Source organism: Bubalus bubalis, chromosome 3 (assembly GCF_019923935.1).
Source record: "Bubalus bubalis isolate 160015118507 breed Murrah chromosome 3, NDDB_SH_1, whole genome shotgun sequence".
NCBI lineage: Eukaryota > Metazoa > Chordata > Mammalia > Artiodactyla > Bovidae > Bubalus > Bubalus bubalis.
Window position 1 is genome coordinate 89,681,939 of NC_059159.1, and position 15,100 is coordinate 89,697,038.

A 15,100-nucleotide genomic window follows, 5' to 3' on the forward strand; every position below is an offset into this window, starting at 1 on the left:
AAAAAATAAACAGCTTTAGACAAGGTTTTTAAAGAACCTTACAGGTTAATTCAAGCTAATCTTTTTTAAAAAACAAAATAAAATTATCTTTTCTTAGTTTTTCACTGATCTATGCCAAATAGTAAACCTTTAATGACATGATATATCAGTAATAAGAATTACTGAATAAGTTGTCTTAGAAGATTAATATTTTAAGACTTAAAATATATTGGGGAATAAAATACATTAGCATGCAATAAGAAATAAATCAGAAAAATAAAATAAATACATTGGGCAGTATGTATTTATTTGTACATGTATATACATTACCTAATGTATTTATATTAGGTAGAAATTAGAAATTCAAAGATTTAGTCAGACTAAATTTGTTATTATGAAAGCTAATATAAAAACAGAAATTTCTTCTCTTCGTATATTTTCTGTACCTGATAATAGTAATGAACTTATTATCACATCTATTTCTGGCTGAAATACTTTAAGATTTATATTTAGGAAAATTATATCTACTTACATTTTTATCTATGCAAAAGATTTTTTAACAAATTAGTACTTGAAAATTATTTAAAAGTGAGTATTTTCACTGCATATTACAAAGAAAACAATTTTTAAGGATTCACATTAAATCACTGGCAAGAAAAACTGATTCAAGTTATGACACGAGATGAAATTAAAAAGTCTATAATTAATCAAAACTGTTATATACCTTTGGGGTCTTGTCCTCTACATTTGGATATATCTGTACTATTTCTTTTCCTTGCATTTGGCTGTCCTCCGTTTGGTCACGTTCTTTCTGGTCTTGTCTGTCTTCTGTTGGACTTATTTTTTGGGATGTTTCTACAATAATTGTTCCCAAATTTCGTAAGTTCTGTGTTTCAGAATCACTAATTTTGGAAAAAGGGGGAGACATAAAACCCAAGAAGAATTGTTAAATGTACCTCTTTTAAGTTCAAGACTAAATAATAACACAAGGTTCATATATATACATATAGCTGTAAATTTAATTTGAACATTTACTAGTTCTCATTGTTAAGAGAGAGTTAGTCTAAATATATTGAGAGAAAATTTGTGTAAATAGATTTTACTAAATTATAAAATCTCATCAAGAATTTAGATTATGTAATATCACATGCTTGCCAGCATCACTTCTATAGTATTTCTCTAAGTGTAAAACTCAGGAAGCACATGTTTTGATATGTTCAAGGTTAGAACACTCACTACTTTCTGAGCCAGGGCAGAAAGTTTTAATAGTTTCTAACAGAAAGGAAAGTTTTCTCTTAGTGTAGGACAAAATTTGAATCTCTGAGCCATTCACCCCCTGATCTTAGTTCTATCTCTTATGAGTAGTCATCATTTAATAAAATACTTAAGGAAATCCTTGCCGTTGGGTAGCTTTCATCCTAGTGGGGTGGGGGTACAAGTAAGAAATAAGAGGATTAAGTTTTACACACAGTGTGTGTCAATAGTTTGAAATAGTACGTTAATAGTTTGTGTAAAAAAAATAAAGGGAAGAAGATTAGAAGTACTAGTGTTAATGTTGACTAGAAATCTAAGTCCAATCCCTTTTCTACATGGATGATCTATTTGGACATAGAGCACTGAAGAATTGATAATTTTGAAGTGTGGTGTTGGAGAAGACTCTTGAGAGTCCTTGGACTGCAAGGAGATCCAGCCAGTCCATTCTAAAGGAGATCAGTCCTGGGTGTTCTTTGGAAGGAATGATGCTAAAGCTGAAACTCCAGTACTTTGGCCACCTCATGTGAAGAGTTGACTCATTGGAAAAGACTCTGATGCTGGGAGGGATTGGGGGCAAGAGGAGAAGGGGACTACGGAGGATGAGATGGCTGGATGGCATCACCGACTCGATGGACATGAGTTTGGGTGAACTCCGGGAGTTGGTCATGGACAGGGAGGCCTGGCGTGCTGCAATTCATGGGGTCGCAAAGAGTCGGACACGACTGAGCGACTGAACTGAACTGAACTGATATGACACCAGCAACAGTGGTTTCTCTAAGAAAAACATCTCTAGCTTGATCTAATATTCTTAACATAAATGTTTTTGAGATGCTTTCCCATCCTGATCCCTGTTGAAAGAACACCAGCTTATTCTGATGGACCATTATGTCCAGAATTTAATTTCATATTTCAGGTGTACTATGAGAAGTCCTGATAGATGCAGACTAAATTTGTGTAAGCTTTTCCAGCATGCATTATGAACTGAGACATAAAGGATTTAACAAAACCCCCTAAAATATTTTTACATACATTAAGTCTCATATTTTTCCCACTGTATAGCTGAAAATTAGGCATTTTATAGCCAAGTATAGGACCCTATCATCTTTTGGATAACTATATCTTCCCAGTCTATTGTGATCTGTGGGGATTTTGATTCTATTTTGTAATGTATTTTCCAGCCCTTTCACTGTCTCTTTTTCCACAGATTTGATAAACATGTTTTGCTGAAATTCTGCTTTTCTTCTTCAAAGTATTAACAACCCCTGCTGATTGTTACCCATCAAGATAAAGGTAATTCGTATATTGGGACCCACAAAATGCAAGTTGTCCCAGTGGCCTGGCCCAGTCAGTAATCAAAACCAAATTTATCATCAAAACATTAATGCAAAATACATCACTGTCAAGGAAATTTAACATACACCAATCACAATCCCCCAACCCAGCTTCAGCTAGTTTACCTTACCCACTAGCCTTAAAAGAAAATCCCTGATCTTCTAGTCAGTCATGTTCTGTTTCTGCTTGGCCTCTTCTTACTGTTGCTGTTTAGTCGCTAAGTTGTGTCCAACTCTTTTGCCATCTCATGGACTCTAGCCCACCAGGCTCCTCTATCCATGGGATTTCCCAGGAAAGAATACTGGAGTGGACTGCCATTTTCTTCTCCGGGGGATCTTCCTGACACAAGGATCAAACCCATGTCCCCCTTATTGCAAGCAGATTCTTTACCACTGAGCCACCAGAGAAGCCCTGGCCTCTTCTAAAGTGCTTTAAAACTCCCTCTTGCCTCAAATCTCTTAAAGAGTCCTCCACAGATTGTTAGGCACTGGACTCCCCTAATCTGTGCTTGTTCCCCACACTTGTTACTAAATTGTATTTTTTTTTGTTATTTGACATCATGCTTTTGTAATGCTATACAATAATAGGAAACAAATATTAATAAGGTAATGATGATATCGGAGAAGGCAATGGCACCCCACTCCAATATTCTTGCCTAGAAAATCCCATGGACAGAAGAGCCTGGTAGGCTGCAGTCTATGGGGTCGCTCAGAGTCGGACATGACTGAGCGACTTCACTTTCACTTTTCACTTTCATGCATTGGAGAAGGAAATGGCAACCCACTCCAGTGTTCTTGCCTGGAGAATCCCAGGGTCAGGGGAGCCTGGTGGGCTGCCGTCTATGGGGTTGCACAGAGTCGGACATGACTGAAGCGACTTAGCAGCAGCAGCAGCAATGATGATATAGTATCATACAAATATATAAAGGACCAAGCTCTATTTTCCTCACTATCCAAGTTAAATTTTTTATATTTCAGACAATGAAAATCTAAAAGAAATATTTGGGTTGGCCCAGAAGTTTGTTCAGGTTTTCCATAAGACAAGCATTATGGAAAAATCTGGATGAAGTTTTTGGCCAATCCAATACAATATTCTGAAATCCTGAAGCTTCATTTAGGATTTCTAATAGTTTGAGAATTCTTTGCATTTGAGTGATTCCTAAGATTGTTCTGTCAGGCAGGAAATGTAATATAATCCTTACAGTGTAAAACTGAGTTTCACTGCTAAATAATTTAAAATGACGACCCCTATATTTTAATAGATATGGTGATACATCTCCTAAAATACACGACCTTCTGATATGCATTAAGAAGACAAAATTGAACTGAGTGTATTTCTTAACTTTCATGTATTTATTCACCTATACATACACATGAGTAAATATGTACCACTATATTATGAAGTGTGGTAGTACCCACTTATGAGATATAATTAGTAGATGAAACCAGAATTTCCTGGAAGACATTGATAAACACTTAGTGGGTTTTAAGCCAAGTAGGATTTTATCTCTAATTGCTTTTGAAAACATGGAAGAAAACCTTAGAAGAGATAACAAAGAAGTAGGAATGCAGATTTGGTCTTTCTAACTACTTTTGTAAATTTGTTTCTGAGTTTTTCACCTGCATAAAGACCAGAGGCATGACCAATGTTCATTTAAAACACTGGTTCCCAAACTTGTCTGCATATTGGAATCAGCTGCAGAGACTCCAAAACTACTGAAGCTTGTATCTCGCTCCAGAAGTTATGATTTAATTGTTCTGGGATGTGGCCTGAGCTTTGGAATTTTTATAAGATCCCCAGGTGATTCTAATATGCAAACAAGTTTGAGAACTGCATTTTAAAATGATTCACTTCTATGTCTAAAAAACCTATCCAGAAACATCTCAAATCTAAAACAGACCACGACTGTAGATTTAAAAAAAAACTTAGGAAAATAAAAGGAAATATATGCTGCTATAAAACAAGACAGAATTACAGAAAATTGTTCCAGGTGTTTGTTAGCAATTCTGGCAACACTAAATGTCCCTATTATTTAGGTATAAAAAGAGGTGTTCTATCATCCATTTACCTTTGTGGTTTTACCGACATGCTTCAAGTGTGTCTGTGAATGGATAGCCAGGGGTAAAGGAAAGAAATATTATAGATTTTTAGTATTCCCTTGCTGCTATTCACTAGGGGTTATATAACTTAGAACTAGCAATCTGTAGAGCTTTAACTTTAAAGAAAGAATTTTAGCCACCATTCAATTAAAGTTAGTACAATGACTTTGCATAATACATACATGAAATAATTAGTGAAGATGGTTCTTAATTTAAAGGATGTTAAACAGCTTGTAGACATCTGGTAACAAGCTGAAATGGGTCATTCAAAATTTATCTAACTAAATTAAGGGGAAAAAATGTTTCTCCTCCCAGGTTGCCATGTCACAAGATAACTAAACCGACTTAGTAGGCTTGCCTGGGAATCCTTAGCTGTCAGTGGTGAATATGCAAAGGGCCAGCAAATTAAATCAACCTGCCAAACTGTCAATTTCAAGCCTCATGACTGCATGAAAATAGCATCACTGGAAGAAATCAAGCATTGCCTTCTTTTGGGTTTCCTGGCACCTATTCAAATACTCATGCAGTTGTGGCTAATTTTGCATGCAAATTTCAGTCAATAAGCTCAGAACAAGACCTCCCAAGATATTTCAAAGGATCTGACAGTATTTTTTCTGAATACCAAATCGACAGTAGTTGAAATTCAATCTCCATTTGCTGGTGCTTTACATATGCACAGTGTCCCCACCACAGACCTAAGTTAATGAGAGCTTTACCTGCTTTCACTCACGTCCTCCCAGTCGTCCTTGTTGAGGTTCTCAAACACATTGCTCATGACCTTGATGGAGTGATTGAGAACAGTGTGGTAACGACCCACAGAGCACTTTTTCTTGGCTGTTTTAAATTTAACCTTGGTAGTGGTTGTCTTACACTCAGATTGCCCAGATCCAGATCGCGCTTCCGTGGTGGCCATCTCAGATTTAGCTTTGTCCGCTGAATGCTGTAATTTCTCCATTGAATTCATCAGCTCTTCATTTTCATTTCTCAACTCATTAGCTTCTGCCACTTGTCTCCTTAGGGAAATGACTTCTATCTCCAGCTCACTGATTTTTGCCTCAAGTTTAGCTTTGTCTTTTTCCACACCTTTACTTCCCTTTTTTAATTGTTCCAGCTCTTTTTCTCTGGTCTTTGCATCTTCTTGCTGCTCTTTAACAAGAGATTTCAGGAAATCATTTTCTTTTATTAAATTTTTATTCCCTTCTTTTAATTTTCTTGACCTTTTCTCAAAAGATTTTAGCCGATTTTCCAATTCAATGACCTAAACAAAACAGTTTTATTTATTCTTTTAAGAGCCCAAACCAGAATCTACTGTATTTTTATTATTTCTAACTTACAAAAATAAAATTTCATTTAGCATAAGGACAAAATAAAAATGTAAAGTACTTAATTTCTAACTAATTCTAAGGTGGTATAGATAAATAAATTCTAAAATGCAATAATACATCTTTTAAATATAGGACAGATGGTAAAAGAAGTTAAAAAATTTTACACAATGTGATATACTAACTATACTAATAAGCCTTGCAGAGTTCTGTGAGACCATAAATGCTTTAGTTTCATAATCTACTGTTGGGAAGGAAAACATTTCTTTCTACTATTCTAGGTTCTTTGGCTGGTCTAAGAATGAAATTGATATGACAGATTAAAAACAGAGAAACAAAAATTTAGTAACATGTATAACTCCTGTATACTTGGGAGATATCCAGGAAAACTGAGTAACTCCCCAAAATGGCTTATGCCATCACCTTATATACCATTTTCATCTAAAGACAAAACAAGAGTAGACGTATATGAGTTTGCACCAGACTACTGGGAAACAAATTCTGTTGTTCCCTCTCAATGCAAATACTTTACTGGAGAGCTGGATAATGTGACAAAAAATACCATGTCAGGAATACATGAATATTTTTACTTTTTCCAAATCACTATATCAGCAAATCATATTCTCCATTTAGTAAAAAATTCTACAAGCAAATCAGGAATATCACCCTTTTATAATCTATTCAGTTTCTCTCAATGATTTTTTAATCACTGCCCCAAATAGTATAGTTTTCATAAATATACTTTAAAATATTTTAGCATGTTAGATTCCAAGGTGCAGTGAATTTAAAGGGACTGTATTTTTTAAAATTATTTTATGAAAATAAACTATTATAACATTAAAAATGATTTTGACAGTGATGATATAAAAATATTAGTAAGAAGGAGTTCAGTCTGGAGGAAATTGAATTTTGAGCCTGGTCTAGATCTCACTTCTAGCTCTGACTGCTTTACCCCGTGAGATATTAATCTATTTTACCTTTACTTTCCTCATCTGTAAAATGGGAATAGTAACAGCTATCTTCTAAGTTATAAGTATTAAATATGATCATATATGACAATTCTTAGCAAACAGTAAGTTCTAAACATTTTATCACCATCATTTCATTATTATTAATCATAACAGCTATTTAATAAAATTACTTGAGCTAAAAATGCAGTTACCTACACTAAATACTGCTGAATTAGCTTTTAATCAACTTACACTTTTGATTAAAATATAATATGTTATGAAGAAATGTAGCAAACATCTTAAATTTGAGAGTTCAATCCTGGAAACTGGCATTATTTTTTTATTTTATTTTAAGATTGGGTACAACTCATGAAAATTTCATATGCAACAATGGAGACATACCTTTTTTAGGTCTGGTATGTTTAAAATGTTTAAAGTTTGTTAACTGCCTACTGTGAATCTATTTTTAATCATAAGAACTAGTCAAGATTATTTGTATTTAAGTTTAAAATGGGGAACAACATAGATACTACTTCTAAAGAATTTGATGAAGGAAAGTTCATAGCACATATGAAAGTGTTATTCAAGGTCAGTCTCTAAAAATTGTTGTCAAATTGACTTTGCTGCTGCTGCTGCTAAGTTATTTCAGTCGTGTCTGACTCTGTGCGACCTCAAAGACAGCAGCCCACCAGGCTTCTCTGACCCTGGGATTCTCTAGGCAAGAATACTGAAGTGGGTTGCCATTTCCTTCTCCAATGCATGCAGGCATGCTAAGTCACTTCAGTCCTGCCCGACTCTGTGCGACCCTATGGACAGCAGCCCACCAGGCTCCTCTGTCCACAGGATTCTCTAGGTAAGAATACTGGAGTGGGTTGCCATTTCCTTCTCCCAAATAGACTTTACTTCTCCAAAAACAGAAAGATAAATTTCAACCTATATTTGAAAATGAAAGTCTAGGAAATTGTTAAAGGCATTTGGTTTGTGTGCTAATAGATCATCTCAAGTCCAGTACTGAGAATTTAATTTACCAAAAAGATGGCTTCTTTCAAAACTGAAATAAAACACCTGACTTTTTGAAGTTTGTGTATTACTTTGCTAGCCCTGTCATAACAATGTACACAGATTGGGTGACTTAAACCCTTATAACCTCCTTTTAACTTAACTCTTTAAAGACCTTCATCTTCAAATACAGTCATATTCTGAGATACAGGAGATTAGGACTTTGACATAAGAATTTGGTTGGGGGAGGAGACACAATTGGGCTTCCTGGTGGCTCAGATGGTAAAGAATCTGCCTGCAATGTAGGAGACCTGGGCTCGATCCCCGGGTTGGAAAGATCCCTGGAGAAGGGAGACACAATTTACCCCATAAGGGTTGAAATGTTAATAATTTTTTAAAAAAAACAAATCTACTCATATGTTTCATTTCTACTATGTACAAATATTGTTTTCATGTTTTCAAAATCTTTTAAAGCCATTCTGAATTTCATATATATCCTTGTAAAATAAGGAAACTCAACTAAAAGGGGTTAAATTATGACTCATACAATTGCATTATTTTTTTTTAAGTGACAAATTTGACACACAGTCCTATGAAAATAATTCCTTTGGGTTTTTCAGGAGTTAAAATGAATTTTTGGATCTGCTATAGTAGTAGGCAATTAAGGGGAGCAGAATTCTGACACTCTTAAATGTCTCTTTGGCACATGTCTTCTCTTGAGCTGGTTGTTTTTAAGAAACTGCAGACAGAGGAGAACACCTAAAAACTGAGTAGTAACTGACTCCAGAGCCCCAACATCTTTTCTTGTCTTAGTTGAAGAAGGTATTTAAGGTGATAGCTTAGGCCATTTCACAGTGTCAGTTTCCATGCGTTATCTCCTATGTATACAGGAAGTATACATGTTATTAAACTTCAGTTTTTCCCTGTTAACCTGTCTTTTTATTTCAAGGGATGTCTTATCCAAGAACCTAGAAAAATAGAGGAAAATTATTTTTTCTCCTCCACATTATTTATGGCAGTTGGAATGAAATAATAAATTTCTTTAGGGTTTATACCCCAAGGTAGTAAGTAGCAGTATAGTATAATATATCCATGGAAATAAAAATTATATAAGACCTGGAAAAAATGAACAAATTGTTCTGAAACAAAAAAAGTAAGCTGCTATAAACTGTAATACATTCTGGAAGTACATACTTTATTTCAATTACTTATTTTACCTTAAGATAAATGAACATGAGCATTTCTTGTTCTCTAGGTTATAATGTCAAACTGATATGTGTCATTCAGTAATAATGAGATGACAGCCTCCGTTACCTGACCATATGGCAAGTGTTAGAAGTATAAGGAATCTCATCATCTGCTGTATATTAATAGATTTCCTACAAAGAAATCCACAAATGTAGAAAATTTAAGTAACTACACTAATATTTTGTCTATATATATGGACACTTCCAGCTTTTTCTAAGTATCCAAGTGGTAACTGGTTACAAGAATAATCTATTTAAAGAACATTTCCTTTATAACAATAACAAAAAGTGTTAAAATAAAACCAAGCCCATTTAACTGAAATTGATGACTAATATTTAAGTACAAAATTGCAAAGATAAATGTTAAGATTTTTAAACAACATTTTATTAATGAAGATAACCATGTTGTAAAGTGACTATAGGATTTATATGGAGGGGTTCTGTTAAAACAGGGAGAGTTATACCAAATCATATGGGCATATATGTTTATCTAAAATGAGATGAGAATGTATAATTTTCAACTTTAACTTTAAAATTATAAACATATTACCATTTTACTACATAAAACTAAAACTATGCTTTTTTTTAGTTTAAATATTGTAGTTTAAATAAATGTGTTGAAATGTAAAAATTTTTATACTTTCTATTGTTAAATTCATTCTTTTTATCTCTTAAAAATATTTTAAATCTATGTCAAAAGAAGCATAAGTGTTTCCACATTTCTTATTTCACTAACATTGATTTTTTAACCCCATTTTGGTAAGCCAATGATTTTGAATTTAAATTAAGGAGTCACACAAGGTTTAAGTTCATGAGCCCTCATTTTAAAACATAATCCTTTATGTTAAAATTCAGATTTAACTTGTTCAGTTCAATATCTTAAAGATTAGAATACCTTCTGTAATGTCTGCTTCGACATTTCTTTCCAATTCTTCTCTGGAGTACTTTTCTTGACCCCATCATCTTCATCGTGTCTAAAGAGTTGTTCTGGCAGAGAATAAATAATATAGTATATCTATATAGTATTACATATATATATATATATAAAATATATTATGGTACCCCATATACTGCTGAAACACTATCCTGTCATTTTAAGGAAAAGGGTCTATAGTTTCTCCACTATGAATAATGTAGTCTATTTCATTGTCAAATATTGGCCATAAGCTGAATGGTGACCCTTTTCAAGATTTTCAGTCACATAATTATGTATCTTTGTAGTGTCATTTTTTTTTTTTTTGGCAGTGTAAGATTTTCAAAGGTACAACAGATCTGCAGGTTAACAATGCTGTACTTTTATTCCCATTTTCATTCTTTTGTAGACTATTCCCTCTTTGCCTTAAAAGCAGAATTCACTGCCTTTTTATCTACACAGTCACTACTAGTTTTGTTCTCTGGATCTTGTTCCCTGCCAGGAGGATCAGAGTGATTGCAGAACAAAGCAGACAGTAACAGAATTAGGGTAGACTGAAACTGTAACACCCCCTACCACCACCTTTTTTTTTTTTTTAAGTAAAAGATCCTGCACTGGCAGCGTAAAGCACAAAAATCACATTTCCAGAATAACTGACTTTACCCAGTTAAGGGTAAAGTTCAAATCATTCCTACACTGCCCAAGCATCCCTTCAAACAAGCAAAACTATATAAGAAACATAACATTATTAAAGGAAAAAAATAATAAAACTTCAGTTAATATTATTAGAATTGAAATACATTAAAACCTATAAATATTTTTCTTAGATAAATTAGTGACAAATTTAATATTTTCTTACTGAATTATTATTGAATTATATTCCTCAAAAAATCAAAAAGGGGGCAAAAATAACAATACATAAAGCTAAAAGGCTGTACATCTGTATTAGTCTGAGATGCTTTTGCTTTAAAGTATGCTTGGCTGCTGTAGGTCAGTGGAAAACTTTGATTTATCAACAAAGGAAAAGGAAAACAATATTATTCTCTGTAGAGTAGAAATCCTCTTGGTATAAACAGTGACTAACAAGTTTGTTAGAGTGAATTAGGCATTTCTTTTGTCTTTGAAACATGACATATCCAATTAAAACTTCTGTACTCACGAAATAAATAGAACATTATCCTAAGGATAATAAAAGTCAGAATAGGTAGAATTTGCCACCTGGGGAATATGTACCTTTACCTTGATAATCATCGATTGGTTCCCAAGTTTCTCTTTCTAGTCCCCTAACACCATGGTGCTGAATTCATTTACAACATTCTTTCAGCAATATAGAAATAATATGCAAATACAATTCATCTGTTCTAGTGATTTAAATATCTGCTATAGTTCTTAGTAAAATATTTACACTTAAAAATAAGAAAACAGTTCTATATTCAAAGACCATACACTACTAAAAGTAGCTAAATAATTCCAACAAAATAAATGTTAAAGACATTTAAAAGTGAATTTGACTGCTGTTTTTGTGCTCCTAAGTGTGCTTCAAGATTCACAGGTGAACTGGAAGAGCATGTTCACTTGTGGTTTTCCATTGAAAATTCTGTTTCTCACCTTCACAGGTCTTATAAAGAATATACAAGCAGCCTGAGCCAGGCCAAGGAGAGGAACAAAGACCCAACTCTCTGCCCCTTGATTCCCTTCCCTTTCAAGGATCTCAGGATTTGGGAAGTGAACAAAGAGAATCTCGTTAGAAATATACAGGTCTATTTCTGTCCTTTGGTAGATGTATGAGAATATGCTTCACCTTAAGTTCAGTTCAGTACCATTCACAAGTAAGTCGTGTCCGACTTCTTGTGACCCCATGGACTGCAGCACGCCAGGCCTCCCTGTCCATCACCAACTCCTGCAGCTTGCTCAAACTCATGTCCATTGAGTTGGTGATGCCATCCAACCATCTCATCCTCTGTTGTCCCCTTCTCCTCCCGCCTTCAATCTTTGCCAGCATCAGGGTCTTTTCCAATGAGTCATTTTTTTTGCATCAGGTAGCCAAAGTTTTGGAGCTTCAACTTCAGCATCAGTCCTTCCAATGAATATTCAGGACTGATTTCCTTTAGGATGGTCTGGTTGGATCTCCTTGCAGTGCAAGGGACTCTCAAGAGTCTTCTCCAACAACACAGGTCAAAAGCATTAATTATTTGGTACTCAGGTTTTTTTATGGTCCAAGGCTCACATCCAAACATGACTACTGGAAAAACAAGAGCTTTGACTAGACAGACCTTTGTTGGCAAAGTAATGTCTCTGCTTTTCAATATGCTGTCTAGGTTGGTCATAGCTTTTCTTCCAAGGAGTAAGAGGTTTTTTTTTCAGTTTCATGGTTGCAGTCACCATCTGCAGTGATTTTGGAGCCCCCCAAAATAAAGTCTGTCACTGCTTCCATTGTTTCTCCACCTATTGGCCATGAAATGATGGGACTGGATGCCATGATCTTAGTTTCCTGAATGCTGAATTTTAAGCCAGCTTTTTCACTCCCCCTTTTCACTTTCATCAAGAGGCTCTTTAGTTCCTCTTTGCTTTCTACCATGAGGGTGGTATCACCTGCATATCTGAGGTTATTGATATTTCTCCCAGCAATCTCGATTCCAGCTTGTGCTCCATCTAGCCCAGCATTTCTCATGATGTACTTTGCATATAATTTAAATAAGCAGGGTGACAATACACAGCCTTGACGTACTCCTTTCCCAATTAGGAACCAGTCCATTGTTTCATATCTGGTTCTAACTGTTGCTTCTTAGCCCGCATATAGATTTCTCAGGAGGCAGGTCAGGTGGTCCGGTATTCCAACCTCTTTAAGAATTTTCCACAGTTTGTTGTGATCCACACAGTCAAAGGCTTTACTGCAGTCAATGCAACAGAAGTAGCCGTTTTTCTGGAATTCTCTTGCTTTTTCTATGATCCAACAGATGTTGGCAATTTGATCTCTGGTTCCTCTGCCTTTTCTAAATCCAGCTTGAACATCTGGAAGTTCTTGGTTCACATACTGTTGAAGTCTAGCTTGGAGAATTTGAGCATTACGTTGTTAGCTTGTCAGATGAGTGCAATTGTGCGGTAGTTTGAGGAAAGCTTTCTTATCTCTCCTTGCTATTCTTTGGAACTTTGGTATTCAGATAGAGGTATTTTTCCTTTTCTCCTTTGCCTTTCGCTTCTCCTCTTTTCTCAGCTATTTGTAAGGCCTCCTCAGACAATCATTTTGTCTTTTTGAATTTCTTTTTCTTGGGGATGGTTTTGATTACTGCCTCCTGTTCAATGTCACAAACCTCCACCCATAGTTCTTCAGGCTCTCTATCAGATCTAATCCCTTGAATCTAATTGTCACTTGCACCATATAATCGAAAGGGATTTTGGTCTAGTAGTTTTCACTACTTTCTTCATTTTAAGTCTGAATTTTGCAATAAGGAGTTCATGACCTGACCCACAGTCAGCTCCTAGTCTTGTTTTTACTGAATGTATAGAACCTCTCCATCTTCAGCTGCAAAGAAAAAAATCAATCTGATTTCAGTATTGACCATCTAGTGATGTCCATGTATAGAGTGATCCCTCATGTTGTTGGAAGAGGGTGTTTACCATGACCAGTGTGTTCTCTTGGCACAACTCTGTTAGCCTTTGCCCTGCTTCATTTTTGTACTCCAAGGTCAAACTTGCCTGTTACCCCAGGTGATGTTTCACTTTACTGGAAATTTATTTTTTAAATTGTGGTTTTAAATGCTTTACTGTTATTTTCACTCTTATGTTTTTTTTACTCTGAAATTTCTTTTGTCCCCTTAATTCTCCTGGATAATATTAAAAATTAATGTAAATTCTCAAACATTTTCTCCTTCTTTTAGATATTTTAATAAATTATTAAAAATCTATTATTATTATGGAGGGTTGCAGAATTATAGTAGCCTAAAACATGCCACTTTGGCATATTGATTATTTTGGGCAGTAGGCACTTAAAAAAAATCAAGGGACAGATTTTCCTAGAATACCCCTTATCTGCTGGAAAACCCTCCAAAAGGAACTCACTCCCATAAAGTTTTACCAGAGAAGATTAACTCTTATCACAGGAGGAGGAAACTAGAAGCCCACACTAGATCCAGACAAGCTTTGTTACAAACTATGATGGCTCTCAGCTAGTCTCTTGAGGGCCCATTCATTTTTCTTAAAATTCTTTACTCTCACTTAAGAGGCCTACATCCCTCCTCCTCCTCCTCTCTTCCTATTAGAAGAGTATGTAATTCTGAATTCTAAAGCCTCCTATTTGAGTACTCACTTTTCCCTGGGTATCTTCCATGTGTATGTAAGACATATACATTAATAAATTTGTTTTTCTTAATCTGTCTTTTACTATAGGGGTTTTCAGCTAAGAACTCAGAAAGGTAGAAGGAAAATTCTTATTCCTTCCCTTCAATTATTTTTTTTATTCATCTTAATTTTTGTTTCCTACACTAACTTTATTAAAGGTCTGTTTGTGATTATATCAATTTGGGATACAAAGAAAGGGGAATAGGTATCTTGAGTATTGTGCACTGTGCATCAATTTCCTAAAAATCCTGAAACCAAGTAGACCCTGTGGGGGCTCCTGGGTATGGAAATCTTTCTGTGTCCCCTATTCTGTGTTTGTAGGGAACAGATCCAGCCTCCATGACCTTCCTTGACTCCCAAAGTGCAGATTCAAACATCTGCTAATCAGGGAAGGGAGGGAATGCAGAGACAAGGCAGGAACAGCCAAGAAACAAGCATGCAGCCCAGTCCTGGTTCTGCCTCAAGAGATACACATAACAGTATCCTGGGGTGCAGGCCTTGTACTCACCTTAATATTATCAGCAACCCCACTCTTGAACTATTACAATAAAAGGCCTCACCAAGTTCTCCCAGGTTGAGATACACAGTTTTCAAGGGCAGGATCCCATTGTGTGCCCCCTACGCCTTGCAAAGCAGTAAGGCTTCTCTTTTCAACTTCACTCAATAC

The 15,100-nt window shown here is 35.1% G+C and overlaps 1 protein-coding gene across 5 annotated transcripts in view; it reads right to left on the reverse strand.

The window, feature by feature from the left end:
* The window catches only part of CNTLN (centlein), a 341,020-nt gene that overhangs the window by 90,810 nt on the left and 235,110 nt on the right, over positions 1–15,100 (reverse strand). For all 5 annotated transcript variants that reach the window (XM_025281478.2, XM_025281479.2, XM_044939816.1 and 2 more), the window contains 3 exons: positions 10,078–10,169; positions 5,381–5,922; positions 704–881 (listed from right to left, as the gene is read on the reverse strand). In XM_025281478.2, coding sequence (XP_025137263.1) covers positions 704–881; positions 5,381–5,922; positions 10,078–10,169 — 812 coding nt within the window. The remainder of the gene's footprint in view (positions 1–703; positions 882–5,380; positions 5,923–10,077; positions 10,170–15,100) is intronic.